The sequence below is a fragment of the Triticum dicoccoides genome, chromosome 3B, assembly GCF_002162155.2.
Source record: "Triticum dicoccoides isolate Atlit2015 ecotype Zavitan chromosome 3B, WEW_v2.0, whole genome shotgun sequence".
NCBI classification, from domain to species: Eukaryota; Viridiplantae; Streptophyta; class Magnoliopsida; order Poales; family Poaceae; genus Triticum; species Triticum dicoccoides.
This window is the reverse complement of record NC_041385.1, coordinates 762,809,785-762,829,087: the sequence shown is the minus strand read 5'-3', so window position 1 is coordinate 762,829,087 and position 19,303 is coordinate 762,809,785. Positions and strand designations below refer to the sequence as shown.

Sequence of the window (19,303 nt, the reverse complement as noted above, 5' to 3'; positions counted from 1 at the left end):
AGAGGAGGCAAAGGAGGCAGGGAGAGGAGTGAAGAATTTTTACTCCACCGCTAAGCGTGGAGTAAATATAGGCTAGGGATACAGCCCGGAGGATAAATTTTACTCCTCTACCAGCTATTGGATTATGTTGTTTGCAATCCCACCACTGAGAAATGGGTGTCCGTGCCTGCCACCGACTGATCCTGCAAGGTGCGCGTCGCTCGCCTTGGAATCGACCGGGCCGTTACTTCTCACTTGCATGTATTTGAGTTCATAGATGAGGAGTCGTGGGGTATGGGCGAGCATGAGCAAAGCGAGTGCTATGGACGCATCCAAACACTAGCAATTTACTCGTCCAAAGCTGGAGCGTGGAAATATCAGAACAGTTGAGCACGGTCCATTTGCGATACCCAAGAATTCACTCGGCTCATTTTTAAACGGGATCCTAAATTTGGCTGCCTATAATAATTTAATTGTAGCTGTTGATGTGGAAGGAGATAATTGGTCACTTGTTCATATTCCTAAGCCACCGTACTATGCGGATGATATCAATGGCATATTTCCATCACAGATTCACAGGGACAATTGTAATTTGCAAATAGTCCTGCTGATTCTGATGGTCCTGAATTATCAATCTGGGTTCTTGACGACTTGGTTACAGGAAAATGGACTTTGAAGCACAATGTGAGCCACTTGCAGTTGTTTGGAACAAAGTATTCATCGTATGCGGATGATTATAGTGTTATTTCAATGCATCCAGAACACAGTTTGATTTTTATAGTCGGTGGACATGACAAGACACTAATGTCATATGACATGGATTCTAGACAGCTGCGTTTTATATGTCAACTTGGCTCTGAGTGTAAAACTGAATTGCCTGCCTGTGGCGACAAGACTCTTTTTCATCCACATGTTCCCTTCTTCTCACAATCATTGGCGGATGGGTACTAAATGTCTATTCAGCTGTGTTTTATGTTAACTTGGATCTGAATGTGAAGTTCAATGGCCTGGCTGCTGCATACCGTCCATGTTTCTGATGATATTTGAGTTAGGTCTTCAATTTGGGCAGCAGTGACTGGGGTAGACATTTATGAAGTTCTGATAGTTTCTATTGGCGCTTGAGCACTGTGTCCTGACTATTGCAGTAACTTAGTGACTGAACTTGCCTTTGTGTACTTGTGTATATTCATGGCATTTACTCCCTCCGTTCCAAAATAGATGTATAAAGTTAATACAAAGTTGAGTCATCTATTTTGGAACAGAAGGAGTAGCAGCCTATGCAGTTGTAACGCCCTGCTACTTAAATCTTGGATATTATGATCGTTTTGTTGAACCATTATTGCTGTCTTTTTATCTAAATTCGTCTCTCTTTGAGAATTTGTTGCATTTGTTGCAACTTCTGCATCTGGATATTTCTTAGTATGGACTGGATGTATGGGTCCAGTTTTTTTTAACAATATCGACTGGATGCTTCTGTTTATCTCCAGTCAACACTGAAACGATCTATGTATGTGTTAAGGTATTTCTTCTGGAATCAGATAATACTGTTAAGGCTGTATAGTTTTTGAAGTATGTAGCAGACAATTGGATCGACCTGAAAATTGTAGACCTTTGGTAGCAGATGCCCTCTCGGTATGCTAGTTTTAAGTACTGAAAGATAGAAGCATCAAAACTCGAGCACGTGAGGACAATACTGAAGTGTTAAACAACTAGTATGTATCTTGTATGACGCGAATTGACAATTCTGTCATTGGGTTATCCTAATGTACTTTATCAAATGCATAACCTAGCTCTGCTGTAAGTGACACTTGAGAAGCCTGAAGGACATGATGAGTTTTGACTTTTGAGTAAGCAGTTGCATTTAAACTGGAATTATCTCGTTTCTTGTAGGACCATTTTACTATATTGCATGATTCATTTATTGTGATATGTGATCTTCACATGGTATGTAGTGGATGAATGGATCCACCTGAAGTCGGATACTTTTGGTAGCAGATGCCTTCTCTATATGTTAGTTTGAAGTATTGAAAGATAGCTATCACAACGGTAAAACATGTGTGGACTATACTGGACTGTTAAACTAGTATGTATTCTTATATGACATCAATCTACAATTTTGTTCTTATCCGAATATATTTATACATGTCTGGATTTCCTCTCTAAGTGACACTTAAGAAGTCTCAGACCTCGTTCGGCACAAAGGGTTTGAGAGGGATTATCCCCGGGGGAGCACAAAAACCCCACAAATCCCCAGAGATTCGTTTGATAGAGAGGGTTTGGAGTGGTCCCGACCCGTCAATCCACCGTAACCCCCCTAAATCCATGGGGTTTAGAAGCATTGAGGGGTGACTCGCAGAACGCGTGGGCGAAATGCGGCAGAAACAAGACAAGTCCATCGGTTGGCTTCTTGATGGGCCACCGCCGGTTCCTTGACTGCCCTCAACGCTGGCGTACCTCCTCCAACAAGCTGGGCTTCTCCCCAGAGGTACTTTCTCGCTGACTCTCCCTCTTTAGCTGTCTAGAGCATAGCTTACTCCCCTCCCCTCACTACTAGGAAAATGGTTATATACAGAAGTTTATCAGTACCGTCTGTTTAAGCACCCACGCTACTGGTATTTACCAGTGGCGCCTGGTACAAAACACGCTACTGCTACTAAATAATAGCAACGTTTGTTAGCTTGGGCCGCGCTACTGTTACGTGGGCCGCAGAGCAAAAGCGGTAGCCCACTTAGCTGTAGCGTTTGTTTTGAACGAGCGTTACAGCTAGTGGGCTTAGCAGTAGCGTCGGCCCTACGCAACGCTACTATTACAGGAAAAGAAAACCGGCCCGCCGCGCTGTCCCCGCACCAGTACCCCCTCTCGCTCTCACATCTATCCCCTTCGCCCGACAAGGCTGCCGCGGTTAGGGTTCCTCCCCGGCCGCCTCACCCCCGTCGACGGCGCCGCCGCCGCCACACCCCAGCCACCACGCGACGCCTCTCGCCTCCTACAACGCTCCAGCAGCCCCATAAGTCCCCCTCTCCTCCTCCCTATGCGCGTGCCACTAGGCTTCGATCGATTCGCCACGGCGGCTCTCGCCATGTCCTGGGATTTCGCATGGTGGAAAGGGATTTAGGGATTGTGCCGTGGCTCTTGCCATGTCTATTTATGTGTTGGATTGGCTCCTGGTTATTAGATAGTTTATTGTTCATGCTTATGTTGCAAGTTTCACACCCTACCCTACCTGTCAAGTGCTCTCGGCTCTATGGGAAAAAAATTGGCCAGAATTTGAACTGAACTACATTTCTCTATTAGGTTTATGAGCAAGTGATTAGGTTTGGCTTAAATTTTCCAAGTAAAATTGCAACAAAAAATTGCAAGTGATTAGGTTTATGAGCAAGTGATTAGGTTTGGCAAAAAATTTCCAAGTATACGCTTCAAGTCACTGAACCCACGGTCAGAAATAGATCGACTGTAAGTAAGCGAACGAGATGGTACATGTGCGACGCCTGCTTCCCGCCGATGGTGGCCACGTGCGACGGCTTCTCCATGGCTTGCGGGGTCGCAGTGGGTGGCTAGGACGGCCGGGTGGGGGTCGAAGACGGCGAGGCGAGGCGAGAGGACGCTGGGGTGGGAGTGGGTTGGTTGCCGGGTGTGATTAGGCTCCAGATTAACCCTAGACCGTGGTGGTTGCTGCCTCGGAAGGTACGTCCCGCCCAGCTGGCGGCCCGGCGCCGACAATATGGATGCGTGGCAGGACCCACGGCACGGGACAAGGGAGGAAGAGGGAGACTGCTTTGCCATGTGGGGGAAGTGGTGAGTGGTCATCCAGAGGCGTTGACTGCCTTGTTTTGTTTTCCTGATGATGAAGCTGCACCGATCCATCCCGAGTGCGAATTCTATCTTTCAAATATTTGAACTTCATTAAGATTCACCTAGTTTATATTAAAAACAATAGAGTACTGGTAGTATTCATAACATCGAATATACTCCCTCCATTTCTAAATAAAAGACATTTTCATATATTTAGACAGAGCCAGAGGGAGTATATAGAATGGAAATATGCTTTAGTATGCATCTAATAAAACTAATTTGGTGTTTTAAATGTCTGGTAGGACCTAAAAAAGTTTGATTTAGGAAAAACCAAAAACTTCAAATCCACAGTCACGGACATACAGAAATTCAGTATACTGGCGGTAAGAAACTGAGTGATAACTAGTAGAACGCCCGTGCGTTGCTACGGGCTACGATCCATACAAATAGATCACACAAATGGTCATATCCAAGGTCAAATCTTATTTCTCCCTCATATGTCCTAACATGTTAGGACATTAAGCGAGCTCCCCAAAATTTAACCGTATGGATACTCCGGACGCCCCCAAATCCAACCCATATATTATCCCAACATGCGGTCCCAACACGAAAACCCCACCCACGACGCACACTTCCCTTTCCTGCCTTACCGCTCAGTTTCCCATCTTAGCAGGTGATTTCTCGCTGGGGCCTTCTCCTTTAAAACCGGATAACGCTCACCTCATCTTCGCCATGGTGCCCTCTCTCTTTCACACGATACTTATGGACCGCTCACTCATGCAGTTTGCTGCAAAGAATCTCACATGAAATGTTATACATATGTCACATTGGTTCACTATCCTATCTATGATGCCGTGACAGTAGTTTAGAAACTCTCCTAGCACTCCAAATACCGGCAACAAAATCTCCAAATATATAGCATCCGAAGCTACCATGAAATAGGACACTAAACAACATTTGCAGCAAGCAATCAATTTATGCACCAAGCACACTGAGCAGAAGCAACAAGCTATCAAGATTTTTTCTACTCACAGAACTGACAAATGTGACTAACTCTGTAAGAAGCTTTGCCTTCAGAACCTAAAAATGGTATAGTCCCATCACTACTTCAGCTGCTCTCTGATCTCAATAGAAAACATGGAGATCGTCTAAAAAACAGAGTACACTTTGGCTGCACTTAAATAAGCTTGCTAAAAAGAAACTTCTCAGGTGACATAAGAAAATATAAGTAACTTCCACTTGACAGTCGCATCATTTGACATATAGATTTTCAGTTAGCATGGCAACTGAAGCGAGTCTATTGATTAAATTACATAGTTCATTGTTAAATGGTAAAACACAGATTTAGAAGAGTTGTCAATGCACATCTGTCAAATATGCTACTGTATACTTATGTGAGCTGCCAATGATCATCATCATCTGTCAAATATACTACTGTATACTTATGTGAGCTGCCAATGCTCATCTCAAGAAAGGATTGTATACCCAAAAGACCAGACCTTATACGGGAGTTATTCTATGAAACAATTTCAAAACGGCTCACCCTGTATCCACTGCTAGCTCTGTTTTCGAGTCGAACGACTAGTCGCGACTAGTCGTCGACTAGTCGACAAGTCATTACATGAAGGTCGACTCAACCTGTCGACTCGAATCATTGGATGAGTCGATCGACTCGATCGACTAGTCCCGACTAGTCTCGCTAGTCGCAGTTTTTGAGGCGAACGACTCGTTCAATCTGTCATGAAAGAGAAGTTGGGCAGAGAAAATGGAGCAGGGAAGGAGGGGTGGCTCCAGGGAAGGATGGGGGAGGCGGAGAGGAAGGGGTGGAGGCAGAGAAGCCATGGAGGAGGAGCTGCAGCAAGGCCATTGCGGCTGTCGATTCGTGCCTGGGGGCTGGAAGGGGAGCAGGTGAGAGAGAGAGTTAAGACGAGAGTGGATGGACGGTGAAGATTAGAGAATATGGATGGTCCAGATTGAGCTAGGCAGGCTAGGGTTTCATTGGGCCTTACTGGGCCAATATTGCCGTGTGGGCCAGTATTGAAGGAAGATTGGAGCGTCTGGAAACCTAGATCGAACAGTTCCAGCCCCCCTCCCCCGACCCAGCCCTCTTCTGCAGCAGCCGCCACCCTGGCTTGCTGCTCGTCCCCTTCTCCCCTGGTTGCTGCTGCCTGCTGCTCATCCCTTGGTTGCCGCTGTTGTTGGGCTGCTCCTCCCATCTCCTGATGGCCTTGTCTTGGTTGGCTGCTGCGACTCCTCCCTTGGTTGCCGCTGGCTGCTGCTGGTCTGCTCCCTACTGCTTAACTCACGTCGACTCATCGCATGTCGACTCGTCGACCATGAGTCTAGACTAGTCACGACTAGTCTAGAGTCGCCCCCCCTGAGCGACTCGTCGACTCATCGACTCGAAAACCTTGACTGCTAGTAGTGTCTATAAAAGAGCTCTGTTTCCCTACATCGGCGAGTTAATACTTTGATCTCTACCAACTGGAAGCACAGATAACTATATTTAAAAACAGGGACATCTGCTATCTTCATGAGTAAATAAACAGTAAAAAAGCAGAGGACCAAACCCAAATATTTTCATGAATGTTACAGATCATTTTTGTTAATGTGTAAGTACATCAAACATGTTCCAACAAGCAGGAAAATTGTAGAAACATACAAATGATCAGGCGAATATTTGAGAGCAGTAATTTTGATCTCCCTCCTTATTGATTAGTAGACAGAATATAACATTCAATCTTTCCATGTGCAGCTGCTGGGAACCTCTGTCATTTAGTGAAGAGGTGGTAGCTGTGGTGTCAGCAAACAATAAAAATAAAAATGCATTGATGTATTGCAAGTTTCTTGAGACCAATATAATAGCTTTGAAGATTTCCTACACAAATCCCGGCCTCATGGCATTCCAGACGGCCTATGTAGATGAAGCAAGTGCAACCATATCTTGTAAAAGAAAGATATATCAGCTTTGCAAAGGTACTCCTGAAAATATCTCAATTAAAAATACACATCTCTCTATGGTTCCACCATCATCATAATGTTACCATCCTCAAGAATTTAAAGAGAAAGAAAGGTTTCCACTTATACTCCTCTTTTTATGTGTTGTGTCGTTCTGTTAGTCTACTGCATATGGAATATATTCTGTGCTTCGACATATTTCCTGGTAATATGGAAGGAAGAAATATATTACAAAAATCATCCATATGTCAGTCAAAGGCTGAACAATTACTATTATGAAATAGAACAATATTAGACGTGATGGAAGATGGTTTCAAAAACACCAACGACACGCACTCGTATTTTAAAGTCTTCATAGTATAGAGTTATCTCCCTGCAAGTTGTGTGTGCTAAATAATCACAACACTTGGATAGCACCTACACATGGGATTATATATTCAATCCACATAATCAGTTCTTCTGCTTCTATAAATTAAGAATTGCATAAAGAAGTATGTGTCTATCTAGTAGTACTCCCTCCGTCTAGAAGCGAACAAAAGCAAGCATACAGGTGATGCCTATTTCTTTGCAACAGATGTGTGTCGCCTGATGCAATGTGGGGAAAACAATATGTATATAGTGATTTTACCTCAATAGATATTTTGGTAGCTCCACTCCATAAGTATGAAATTCGTGATGTTGAAAACCTGAAAAAAAAGGAAAATAATGATCTCGGTGGCAATCGTGTCAGCTGATGAATAGGTACGACAGTTATTTGAGGATTACAACTATTCTCTCCCATTGAACAATGGCTTGAATTCTTTCAAGAGAGAACCATACAGTAAAAAGCTTCAGAACAAAATGTACTCTGAATCAGATCATATTCAGGCCATATACATCGAGCTTATAGCCTTATACTACCAAAAAATCAGCTAGAAACCTAGCAAGTATCTTCAAGGATCAAGAACTTGAAAGAGGAATAATCATGTATCAGGGTATCTTTGTTTTGAAAAGAACACATCCTGTGTGGAATGTGGCTGGTAACATGTGCTCATTGTTCAGGGTGTGTCGAGATCTGCAAGTATTAGCACAAGAAACTCTTTAGTTGTAACACAATCTACCAATGCCTGAAACAAATAGAATTATTGAAATGGCCTACCATCAAATTATTACCCAGAGTATATAACTTATTTTTCAAATAAATAAGATTGCGTGTGAAAAGAGATATGTCCAAGCTATGATGAGAAGTTCATACCAATCATGTACATGAAAGCATTGACTATAGCCACTCATGAAATGTAGATTAGAAAAATAATGCAGACCAAAAAAACATGGTGAGCGAGTGAAAGACTGAACTTACCTTTACCAAGATTTCCGCATATGCCAAACAAATTCCATCACTGACTTTTATCCAAGCGCCGCTCTGGCTCTTTTCCTTCATACGTATCACCCTGCAATGAAACATATCACATTAAAAATAATTAGAGGTATCCTGAAAAATAAAATGATAGCAATTAGTATTATTCAGTAAATGAACAATGAGATTTCTGGAAATACATTGTAGTAACATATTAACATTTTTGTAGTGCCATAAGAACATATTAAATTAGGCCAAGCTCTGGAAAACGCCCATTCTTTTCATGTTATTATTCATATAATGGGATTTCAAAAGAAGAGCGAGAGAGAAGGGAGCATGATGGAATTATTAGTATGCCCATGTTACAAGCACATGCTTATAGAAGAACACGTTTCTGCATCTATCATAGATTTATAGTATGTCCTAGCTCTGTCGCTACAAAATGTGGGTGCATTATAGTTAGCATGGAAGAACACCGTCCGGTAACATCACCATGCCAAAATGTGGGATAACTGTCCTCTGTAATCTTTTGGTGATAAGATGCATTGCTCTATCTATTATATCTCGTATTCTTCATGTTCTTTGCGCCATCAGTAGAGAAGGCAAAATAATTTCAATAGTTCCAAACATAAAATCCTGATGTTGCTCTCTTATCAAGTTCATCTGGAATTTCTACCAAATTTTTTTTCCCTGTTCATAGAGATGCTTGACACAAATTGGTTTGATATAATATAACCATCAGAGAGTGAGTGACGAAACTGCATGCTCTTAGCTCTCAGGTCCATGTCAGAACTTGCATGTTCCTATACAAAGCTGGGGGCAGCAACACCTTCCCTATGAGGAGTCGAGGCAAATCTGTGACTGAGTGACTATCTACCAGTCTATCTGTCTATGTGGAGTTAGTAATGAAATAGCAAACTTAAAATGTTGATCACACATGAAACAGAGTTGAAATATCCACGATAACGGAATGATGTTCAGAAATGAAAATCAATTTTCTGAAGTTATTTTTGGATTGGAATGCATAGAACGACTTTCCTGAAGCTAGGTTCATCAAAGCTCATATATCAACAGCCAACATATGAGTAATTATAGCACATCTAGCACCTGTATTCTCTGATTGGCTATGATGTTCTTCCAACATACTGATAAACACTTCAGTGTGAAATAAGAAATATTCCTAACAATCAGTGAAGTCATTCATAGTGAAACACTGATGTACCATTGGGTAAAACTTGCACAGAGGCATAGGCATATATAACTGTCATATTCAAATGTGTTGAAACCTGACGAATCTAAATCTAACAATGTCATTCTTGTGAAATATCATCAAAAAATAGTTAATATAATAAAGAAGATAAGTAGACACACTGAGCAAAACATGAGAAATATTTTGCTTCTCGCAATACAATGATCAAGATACAAATGCAATGATTAGAGGGGACACAAAAAAGGCCTTGGCATTAACTCACATGAAGTGAAATAAATAACAGGTTTGTGTTAACACTCCAATCTGATGCATAAGAACTCTGAATTAAGCATCACCAAATCGAGAAATACTTGGTTCTATAGTCCCATGCATGAACATTTCTACACTTTCAAGTTTTTGGATCAACGACACTAAATAAACAGAGCATCTAACAAAAAAAACATTATGTTACGAAAGCATTTCCCATGTCTTCTGTTATTAGGTCTATACAGGATAGTATTAGTCCAAAAAAGTGAAAGAGTGTAATGAGAAGGTCTAGCAAGTATATATATACTTTTGCTAAGCTGTGAATTTATGGTTACAGAGAAGATCCTAGAACTGTAGAGTCAACTCACAGAAAAGGGAGCCAAACAGGGAAAGCCATCAGAGACAAATAGTCCTTAAATCATCCTTCAGATAGCAATGTTGGAATTGATATACATATTGTAATAATTTCCTTTAAACTGCAGTTTTTTAAAATGAGCTCATTTACTGTCGGCTTGTCATATTTAGGTGCAGTCAAAAGAATCCAACTCAAAAGCTAGCAAAGCTCCATCCTGGATACGACAGAGTACGGGCATATTTAAGCATTGACTGCTTGATCAACTGTGGCTTGTTAAATATTAATTGTACCTAGTTAAATAGTAATTGTCCCTACTTACATGGTATAAGGAACACTTTCTCAACAAATGCAATGCTTCGGTAACTATAGACCATAATGCTTCAGTAACCACACAGTTTTTCTCTGTTTAGTTGCAAGAACAGGGCGAGTAGAAACTTTTTTTTGCCTTCATTACCTCGCAGACTGAAATAGAAAGTGAGGCACCCTGACTCGATGTTCCTGAAGGCGCCCTCGCTATGGCCTAGTTCACCCTTCTCAGGGCCATGAGTAAAACCACAGCTTGCCTCCACAAAATACCAGCAGAACCAACTCATCAGGCATGCAATCAGGATAACAACATATCATTCAGAGTTCAAACCAAGTAAACAAACATATGCATCAGGCACTGGTGCATCCAAAGTTTAACTCTATTCTCCTCCCATTTAATGGATGAGGCAAATCTTTTGCCTCCGTTTCAAAAAAAAAAGTTTAACTATATCAAGAGCTAAAAACAATTAGCATGTCATATATGGCAATCTGTAAGAGCTAAAATAACAGCCATATAGATACCAGACCTTACTCCCTTACAAGACAGCGTCATAAAAAACTCTTAAATCAGCACCAGGATCAATTCATCACACCAAACCAGTCATCATGAATTGATGATACTTGGGGTAACTTGTCCAAATGAAAATAAAATTAAACCATGGTGGTTCAGACCCAAATAAAAAGTGCATATATCAGTTCGAAGTGGACTCGCCACGCGTTGACTGAAAAATAACTCATGTGCCAAGAAACATAATCTTACATCTGACTTTTAACAGTTTAGCTGACAGCAAAATGGCTCATTCAAATCAAGCAAATATCTAAGATGCAACCTTTATTTGGCATCAAGCACTGAAGAGCTTGTTCTGCATAGATTGATGCCCAGGAGAAACAGAGGGGGCTAAAAAACACAACGCTCAGTGCTTGTAGATCTGGCCATAATAATTGTGAGGTGTGCTATTATGACCACCACAATACCATGGGTTGAAAAGCCACTTAAACTTTCAGTTTAGAACAATACATGAACGAGCTTTCTAACTTCTAAACTATGCATGCTTACAAAACTAAAAACCATACATGACCACAAGTTTGCTGCAACAAATTCAAGAAGAATTCGCCACAGCAAACTGAACCTGAAAGATAACCGATATATATGATCCATGTTGTAGGTCACCGTACACAACAAAAAGGAAATGAAGTACGTACTATTATGCATCTGAACCATATTGACTACTGATGTAACCTGTGTTGATGAATCTGGAAAGGCTGCGACTTGCTCGGAAATTCAAAGTGCGTCATAACAAGCTTGATGGTCGGCCGCACACACTCTCGAAGGCGACCAGGGAGAGGTCGATGCAGGTGATGCCGCCGCCAGCGATGCCAGAAGTTCCAGCACATGTCGCTAGTTGCCGCACCTGACCTCAAGGATCTGCAACACATCAACCCACAACATATACTCAAATCAGTAAATGACAGAGAGTCCCACACAAGTGATATCAAGAATCAGTGGTGGATGCAGCTTCCAGAACGTGCATCAAGTGAGCGAGTTCCAAATCATCTAATCACTTACAAAGAGAACTCTGTCATGTGACTGAATACCACGTCTCAAAGATGACCATGTGGGTTGAGGCACGAGCAAGGGTGAAGGCACCATTGTTTTGACCATGCTGTGACAAAAAGAGTGATGGGAAATTAGGAGCACAAGCAAAGGTGTTTGGCTAAATTCAAGAAATCAATCCAAATCACAGAGTGGGGAAATTAATCTAATCTTGTCAAGGAAGACTTCTCCAACTCCTTCAAAGACTCCTGCAACTTTTTGCTCAGGGGCTTCACCATGCCACCAACTTCTTCAGGTGCCAACAACATGAACAGGTAACGGGGTGGGAGGAGGAAGGGAACAGAGAAGGAGGAGGGAGAAGGGAGAGGAGAGAAGAGGGGGAAAGAGGAAGGGGTGGAGATACCTGTGATAACGGGGAGGCGGCAGTGCGGGACGGGAAGACTCGCCGCCGGCGGGCAGGATGAAGAGCTGGCGGCTCCAACCCTAGCTTGCGCGTAAGAACTGCATCTGTCGCACACAACCAGGGCATCCATCGTCTGCCGTCGTGCTCCAGCGAGCCGACGACCGAGGGTTGCCTGGAGTGGAGGTGGAGGCGACCAGAGCCGGCGGCGGCGCGGTGCCGAGGTTGGTGCGATGGCGAGCTCGGGCGTTGAGGCGGCGGGGCAGAAGCTGCAGGAGACGGCGGGGGGACCTCGAGGCCGAGCTCAGGCCATGGCTTCCCTGGCTCCAGAGCCCGTGGCGGCGCCGGATGCAGCGGCGGGGCGAGGAGGAGGCCGGCCGTCGGGGAGGCAGGAGCTCCTCGTCCCCTCGATCCAGATCGGGATCGAGGAGGGAGCAACAGGGGCGCGAGGGAGCGGGCGATAGGTTTAGGTTTTTTCGTCGCTGGTTAACCTTCGTAGCTCCTTTTTCGTTGGTTAACCTTCGTAGATCTATTTTTTTACGTGGATAGGTGCGGGTTGGGGTCTCAGGAGGAGGTTTTTTCGGTTTCTGATGGATAAGTCAGAGGTGGGAGGATGTACCAAAAAAACCATAGGATATGGGACAAAAAAAACCTGAAAGCGAGACTACCAACTGCTCCATTAGGAGTAGAGATTATTTGGGTTACATAATCTCTATTAGATTATTGTCTGAACTGAACTACAATTTAGTTGTTATTTTGCTTGTCATGACCTGATGTGTATTCTCTATGGTGTGAACCTGATGTTTCCTATTTTCCTGTGTATATTATTCACGATCTGTCAAATTCTAGCCAATTTCTTATTTTCCTGATGTGTTAGTAAGTTAATTGAAAACTTTATGTTTACTTTTTGGATCATTAATCGTTCAATCATATTGCTTCAGGGAAATGGCGCCACCACCACCACCATGTCGACTGTGCAAGTCAAGGTGCGCCGACAGCCTTGCAACTGGCACGCTGTTCGGCATCTACTTCCAGTCTAGTTTCTTTCATGCGGCTGTAACAAATTATATGAAACTTGTAACCACTGTTTTGTTTTTAGTGTTATTGGCATTAATGCATCATGTATATATCATTTTGCTTTTTATACACAGATCGTCACATGCAATGTGAGGTTGAAATTCAACAAGCTGACCGGAGACACTATGACCTTTGAGGCTCCTGGTGGCCCCTACACTATGGAGGTCGAGAAAGGACACAATATGTCGCAGATTGGAGGACATGGATGGGCCTATTTCCTCGCCCACATGGGTATCACTGGTGGTGAGTTGATCAGCTTCTCCTTCAGAGCAGAAAGACCCAAGCTGGCCGTCATTTATGTCCACAAAGAGGAAGATGATGAAGATGATGAGGATGGTGAGGACCCACTTGATGAAGTCATCTTATCTCAAAGAATGAGGCTGAGCAAGGAGGAGGTGTGCAACCTAGGGACAAAATTCCGCCACGTGCTGACTTTGTCGGGGTGCCATTCGTGATCCGCCTGACAAGTACCATGGTTGATGGGCATGTCATGGTATGTTGCATTTACTATAGTAATTTGATGATATGCTTTATTGTAGAATCCAATGATATGTTGTGTAGAATCTAGCCGATGATATGCTTTAGTGTAGAGAGTCCGATGACATGCTTAATTAATTAGTGTAGAGTCCAATGACATGCTTATTGTCCGATCGATGATATGCTTTAGTGTGTAGCTAGATTCCAATGATATATATGCTTAGCGTAGAATCCAAAGAACTGTTAATAGTGTAGAATCCATATATACTTATTAGTAGAATTCATGCTTAGTAGAAATGTAGTACTGTCTTTTGATAGTGTAGAATGTGTGAGGCTGCTATTTATTAATTGATATGTTTTTCTTATTCATATATTACCAAAGAGTCTATATGAGAGTTGTGGTATCAAGCCTCATGAAGAAGGCTCTGCTGGAATACGCCTTACCGCGAGGGGCTCTGTCATCACCTGTGTGTACGGCGTGGACACGGACGATCGCACACACTTTAACTCTGTTGGGTGAAAGAGCTTCCTCGTTGGCAAGAATCTTCATGTTGGACATGCCATCCTAATTACTATCAGGAACACCCATCGCCAAGACTTGAGGATGATGATCGTCATCGATATCATCTAGAACTACATATGCGTGTGGCTGCTGAATCATATATATGCTAGTATGACTACCTAGTAAACTTATCAACTATGATCTATCCATGCATTGTTGACTACTATATATGAGTTTGTGAGATTGTGTGGTTATATTAAATGTGGTATTGTCGTTAATGTTTGTGAGATGGTTCTGTAAACTTTGTTTATTTGCACTGGACTTGTCTTGAATTCCAGCCATGAATATTGCATCTGACTTTTTTTTTAATTTCTATTTATCTAGTTATAGCGTGGGAAGCAAATAGCGCGCTACTACTACGTGATAATAGTATCAGCGTTGGTAGAGAAAGAGGCGCTCATACTAAGTATTTTAGTTGTAGCGCCGTAGCAGTAGCGCGGGCACCCGCCCTACTGATAGGTAAAAACTAGCATTACTGGTAAGGTTTTCTCTAATAGTGCCTTCTCCTAGGCGAGCAGGCGCGAGTTCAAGGAGGGGTGATGGTGCTGTCTAGAGCACAGCTTACTCCCCTCCCCTTCTCCCGTGTTTGCCCCTTCCCTCTACCGCGTACTAGTTAGCTTCTCGTTGTCCTCCTTACTGTTAGAATAAATCCGAGGCACTCCGTCGATCATCCGAGGACCAAGCAATCACACAAGCACGACACCGAGATTTGTTAACGAGGTTCACCGATATGGCTACATCCCCGGGGCATGACTACGGGCGCTCCTCCCCGTGACACCGCTACAATACCGCACCCGGTCGCCCTGGACACCAGCACATGCCGCCGGCTTCCCCTGCGTTCCGGTGCTATTATGTTGGCATAGGTTACATTGTGTGTCTACCCCCGCTATATATGAGAGGCCTAGGATACAAGTGTCCTATTAGGACACGACTCCATATCCTATGTAAACACGATACAACTACAAGTCCAACTGTAACCTACCTTGTACACAATATTCGACACAACCCCAACAAACTCCACCTTGGCGAATATTCTCCACCACCTTGAATTCGTCAATGCGTCAAACTTCCATGTACATTAGACTTGAGCTTATCCCATGAGAACCGCTGCTACTCCAAAAACTCCATGCGACTCCACCTGCAACTTGTAGTCTCTTCTTTTCTTGACCACAGTCAACACTCGAGCAAAATTAAGTTCCTTATTACTCTAGTTTGTGCTCCCAACTTCCAGAGTATCCGTCCTGAACTCAACATCACTGCTCCTTTCTTGACCGTCTGTCTGAAACCTGAAAGAATTTCACCGTTGCTTGTAGTCACCCCGAGTCAAATTCGCAGTTGTCTCACCACATGTATGACCACCAGAGCCCTGGCCCGTCTCCATGTCCTGTGCGTACCGCACGCCTCGCCGCTATTACCGCGTCGAGCCTCCGTTGTCCTGGTCGAGTCTCAAGGGTCGCGAAACCACACCACTCAACCCCCACTGCAGAGTACCACCGATCATCACCGACCGATGACGAGTTTCACGCTTCCATCAGACCACTAGGCTCCAGTCCGAACTGCATGTCACTCGCTTTTCCCGCTGAATAGGCTTCGACTCTCTGGATCCTTACACCGTAGCCCCTCAATCCAGCTCCACCTTCAACATGACTCCATGGTAGATGATCAGTCCACCCTCGCGCCCCGTCGACTTCAAGCTCTCATGTGCACACCGTCTTGAATCAACCCCACGCCATAGTCTTGTCGAAGCCACACAAGCCCTCAGGCCCGTGCCGCGTGTTTCCACGCCCCAGAAGTCGGTCATCATCAGCATCACGCTCCTATGTCGTCGCCGCCGATTCCACCAATGTCTTCTGTACCAACCGACTCACGTCGATCCGTCAGACTGACAAGTCTGACCCAACCGGACTTCCCCAACTGCAACCATCTGCAACTCCTCACAGCCATCATCGTCCATCTTAACTCTCTTGACATTCCGCAACGCCTTCAAGCATCCCTGTTGTGCCAACATATTTTTCATCCATGTCTGCCATAACCCAAGGTATCCAGCTTCGTTGAACTTCTCAACATCAAACCAGGTACCCGTTGGCACCACGGCTCTTTATACAACTGACACTTTAAAAATTAAACCAAGCTCCCTTCACATGATGCTCAAATGCACGAATCAGGACCTGACGTGGTACACTCCATGTACTAATTGCAAAAACCAACCAAGAATTATCTTGGACTTCACGTGACGGTAGCTCCTTTGCGCAATATTCTAATGCTAGCGTTGCACTTACTGCCAAAGCCTTCCAATGGATGCATATCAATGGATATTCCTCTACGCCGATTGATCTGCTGCCTCCGTCCGCGTCGCACAAGGACTCGGTCCTCTTTTTGGTCCAAAACAAAATCTCGTGTCTGACTGCTCTTTCCTGTTGTACGCAGCCGGATCCAGTGCATGATCTGCCGCTTGGTCCATGACTTCCGCTAGCTGGGCCGCTGCCCACGCACACGCCTTTGGGCCTCCGCAACCAGCACCCCCGATCGACCTGCTGCCCTGCCTGCCCGCGCGCGACACGCCGCCGCTGCCGATTGCATCACACCGAGTCCACGCCTGAATCGATTAACCGATCTCACTGATCCACCGAATCGACCAAACAACCTGCTGCTCAAAGCCTGCAACTCGTCGCCGCCAAACATCCAACCACGTGACTGCTTCTTCATCCTCTAGATCAACACAATGCGACCTCCGAACAACCTAGCTCATGATACCACTTGTTAGAATAAATCCGAGCCACTCCGTCGATCATCAGAGGACCAAGCAATCACACAAGCACGACACCGAGATATGTTAACGAGGTTCACCGATATGGTTACATCCCCGGGGCATGACTACGGGCGCTCCTCCCCGTGACACCGCTACAATACCGCACCCGGTCGCCCTGGACACCGGCACATGCCGCCGGCTTCCCCTGCGTTCCGGTGCTCTTCTATTGGCATAGGTTACATCGTGTGTCTACCCCCGCTATATATGAGAGGCCTAGGATACAAGTGTCTTATTAGGACACGACTCCATATCCTATGTAAACACGATACAACTACAAGTCCAACTGTAACCTACCTTGTACACAATATTCGACACAACCCCAACACTTACCCTCTCCCCCTTCCTTCATTTCTAGGTCACAATGCTTTCTGATGCTGCTAACGCGTGAGGTTTGAATCTGGTGTGCTTCGCAATTTGTTGGCAATACTTGTTGATTCAAGATTTTCGGTTGCAATGCACAGGCTACTGAGAAGATTTGTCGACTGCAATACAATGTTTTTATTTCAAGATTTGAGCAAACTGTAGGATAGTTTTGTGAAGTTTTTGGTAGGACTAGGAGTCTGTGACTCCTTACTAGTGAATTTCATAATTGAAAGTTAACAAAAATTGTCATTGAACAGCCATCCTGTTTGCCTTATATTTTGTCTGTAGATGTAATTATGAAGCACTGGCCTTAAGTAGGAAGCACTTCTTGTCATGCCGAATTCATTTTTTGCTAAGATATATGTGACTGGACATCAAGTTTCATTTAGCATTTGATCCATGTACGATTTTGATATACAACTATACACTGAGTTAGTCGTAATTCCAAAACTTTCAGTTGAAAAGAATCAACCGTGTATATAATGTAATTGTCGATCACAAAATCAAAAGGTGACGCTTCTTCCAATCCATGTGTAATCTCCATTAGCAGCAGCAAGACAAACCCTTATTCTTCGAGCCGGTGCGACTAGCACAGGAGAGAATGGATTTCTCATGTAATATTCCCTAAAGATTCATTGTACTCGCGTTGTAGTAGCATGACATCAGAATACAGAACATATGTAAAGTATGTATCTGTGACACATTGCAGTTTGTCATAACACCACATATGCATATACTGGCATTCTCTTGCTCTTGCTAAAATGCATTCAGGCATTCCATCAACCTTAACCATACGATTCACTGTCAGTCACCATAGCACCAAGCCCATCTGAAAATTCATGTTCATATGTGTTTGTACAGTGATGTTGCCTCTCAAATTACTAGATATCCAGCATATGTTTGTGTATCAGCGGAGCTTTCCTAGTTGTTCTTTGGTGAAATCTACTGCTCGTCTCTAATCTGTCATGCACAATGCACAATGCACAGAAATATGATGCACACTATTTAATTATTATTAAAAAAGACCACCTGTTCATTATAAAAATCATGCTTTACATTATCTACGACTATCAATTTTCTGAAATGTCTGAATAAGGCATGTGAAAAAATACCTTCAGTGTGTCTCTAACATTTCGATCAAGATCTTGGTCGAAATGGGAGGAGATTTCAATCGATTACTAGTTGTTCTTTATGGTCAGCTAGTTCCATATAATTTATCTGTTTCTAGCTTCTGTGACTAATTCTTTGTTTGTATATTCAGTCAGGAGCACTGAAGCTATATGATTGACCTGAATACGCAGTACATGAGCACGCAGAACTAAATTGACAAGGTTGGATTTTCTTTAAGTACATAATATTTGATGGTATTATAATTTGACAAGTCAATTTCGCTAGTTGATCTCTGAAATTCCCTGCTAGATCAAGCAAAAATTATTGTGTGCACATGAGGATTAGATCACCCCCTTTTTTAGGCTTTTGTTTTGTGATCTTGTCTAATTACTTTCTCTTATATGGCTACAGGTTGATGATCAATGTACTACAATACCTGGTGTGGTGATTGATGCTTTATGGTGCTTGTTTTTAATAATTCGTTTTTTATTAGCTTGTTTTTAATAAAAAAAGCTAACATCTTGGACTAAACGAATTATTAATGAAGTTTCGTTTTCAAAATCAAGGAACTTTTTTCGAATTCGATGAACTTTTTTTCAAGTTCAATGTTTTTCTTCAAATTCATGATTTTTTTTGAAATTTGTTAATCATTTTTCAAAAAACGTGAACATGTCCAATTCATGATTTGTTTTTTCTCTTTATTTTTAAAAAGTCAATGATTGGTCAAACTGCGCTCGAGCGACCATTGTTTCTTTCGATAACTAGCGC

At 43.2% G+C, this 19,303-nt stretch overlaps 1 protein-coding gene and 1 long non-coding RNA gene across 2 annotated transcripts; both read right to left on the bottom strand.

Moving 5' to 3' along the window:
* Positions 1 to 6,333: 6,333 nt before the first annotated feature.
* Positions 6,334 to 10,838, bottom strand: LOC119278350. The gene is made up of 3 exons (XR_005137727.1): positions 10,331 to 10,838; positions 7,358 to 7,415; positions 6,334 to 6,931 (listed from the first exon to the last, which is right to left on the bottom strand). It is a non-coding gene; the product is annotated as an uncharacterized LOC119278350 (long non-coding RNA).
* Positions 10,839 to 11,446: 608 nt separating this feature from the next.
* On the bottom strand, positions 11,447 to 12,817 carry LOC119279943 (WAS/WASL-interacting protein family member 2-like). Its single transcript, XM_037560990.1, has 3 exons — positions 12,790 to 12,817; positions 12,141 to 12,619; positions 11,447 to 11,608 (listed from the first exon to the last, which is right to left on the bottom strand). The coding sequence occupies exons 1-3, from the start codon at positions 12,815 to 12,817 to the stop codon at positions 11,582 to 11,584; spliced, it is 534 nt and encodes a 177-aa protein (XP_037416887.1). The 3' UTR covers positions 11,447 to 11,581.
* Between the last annotated feature and the right edge of the window lie 6,486 nt (positions 12,818 to 19,303).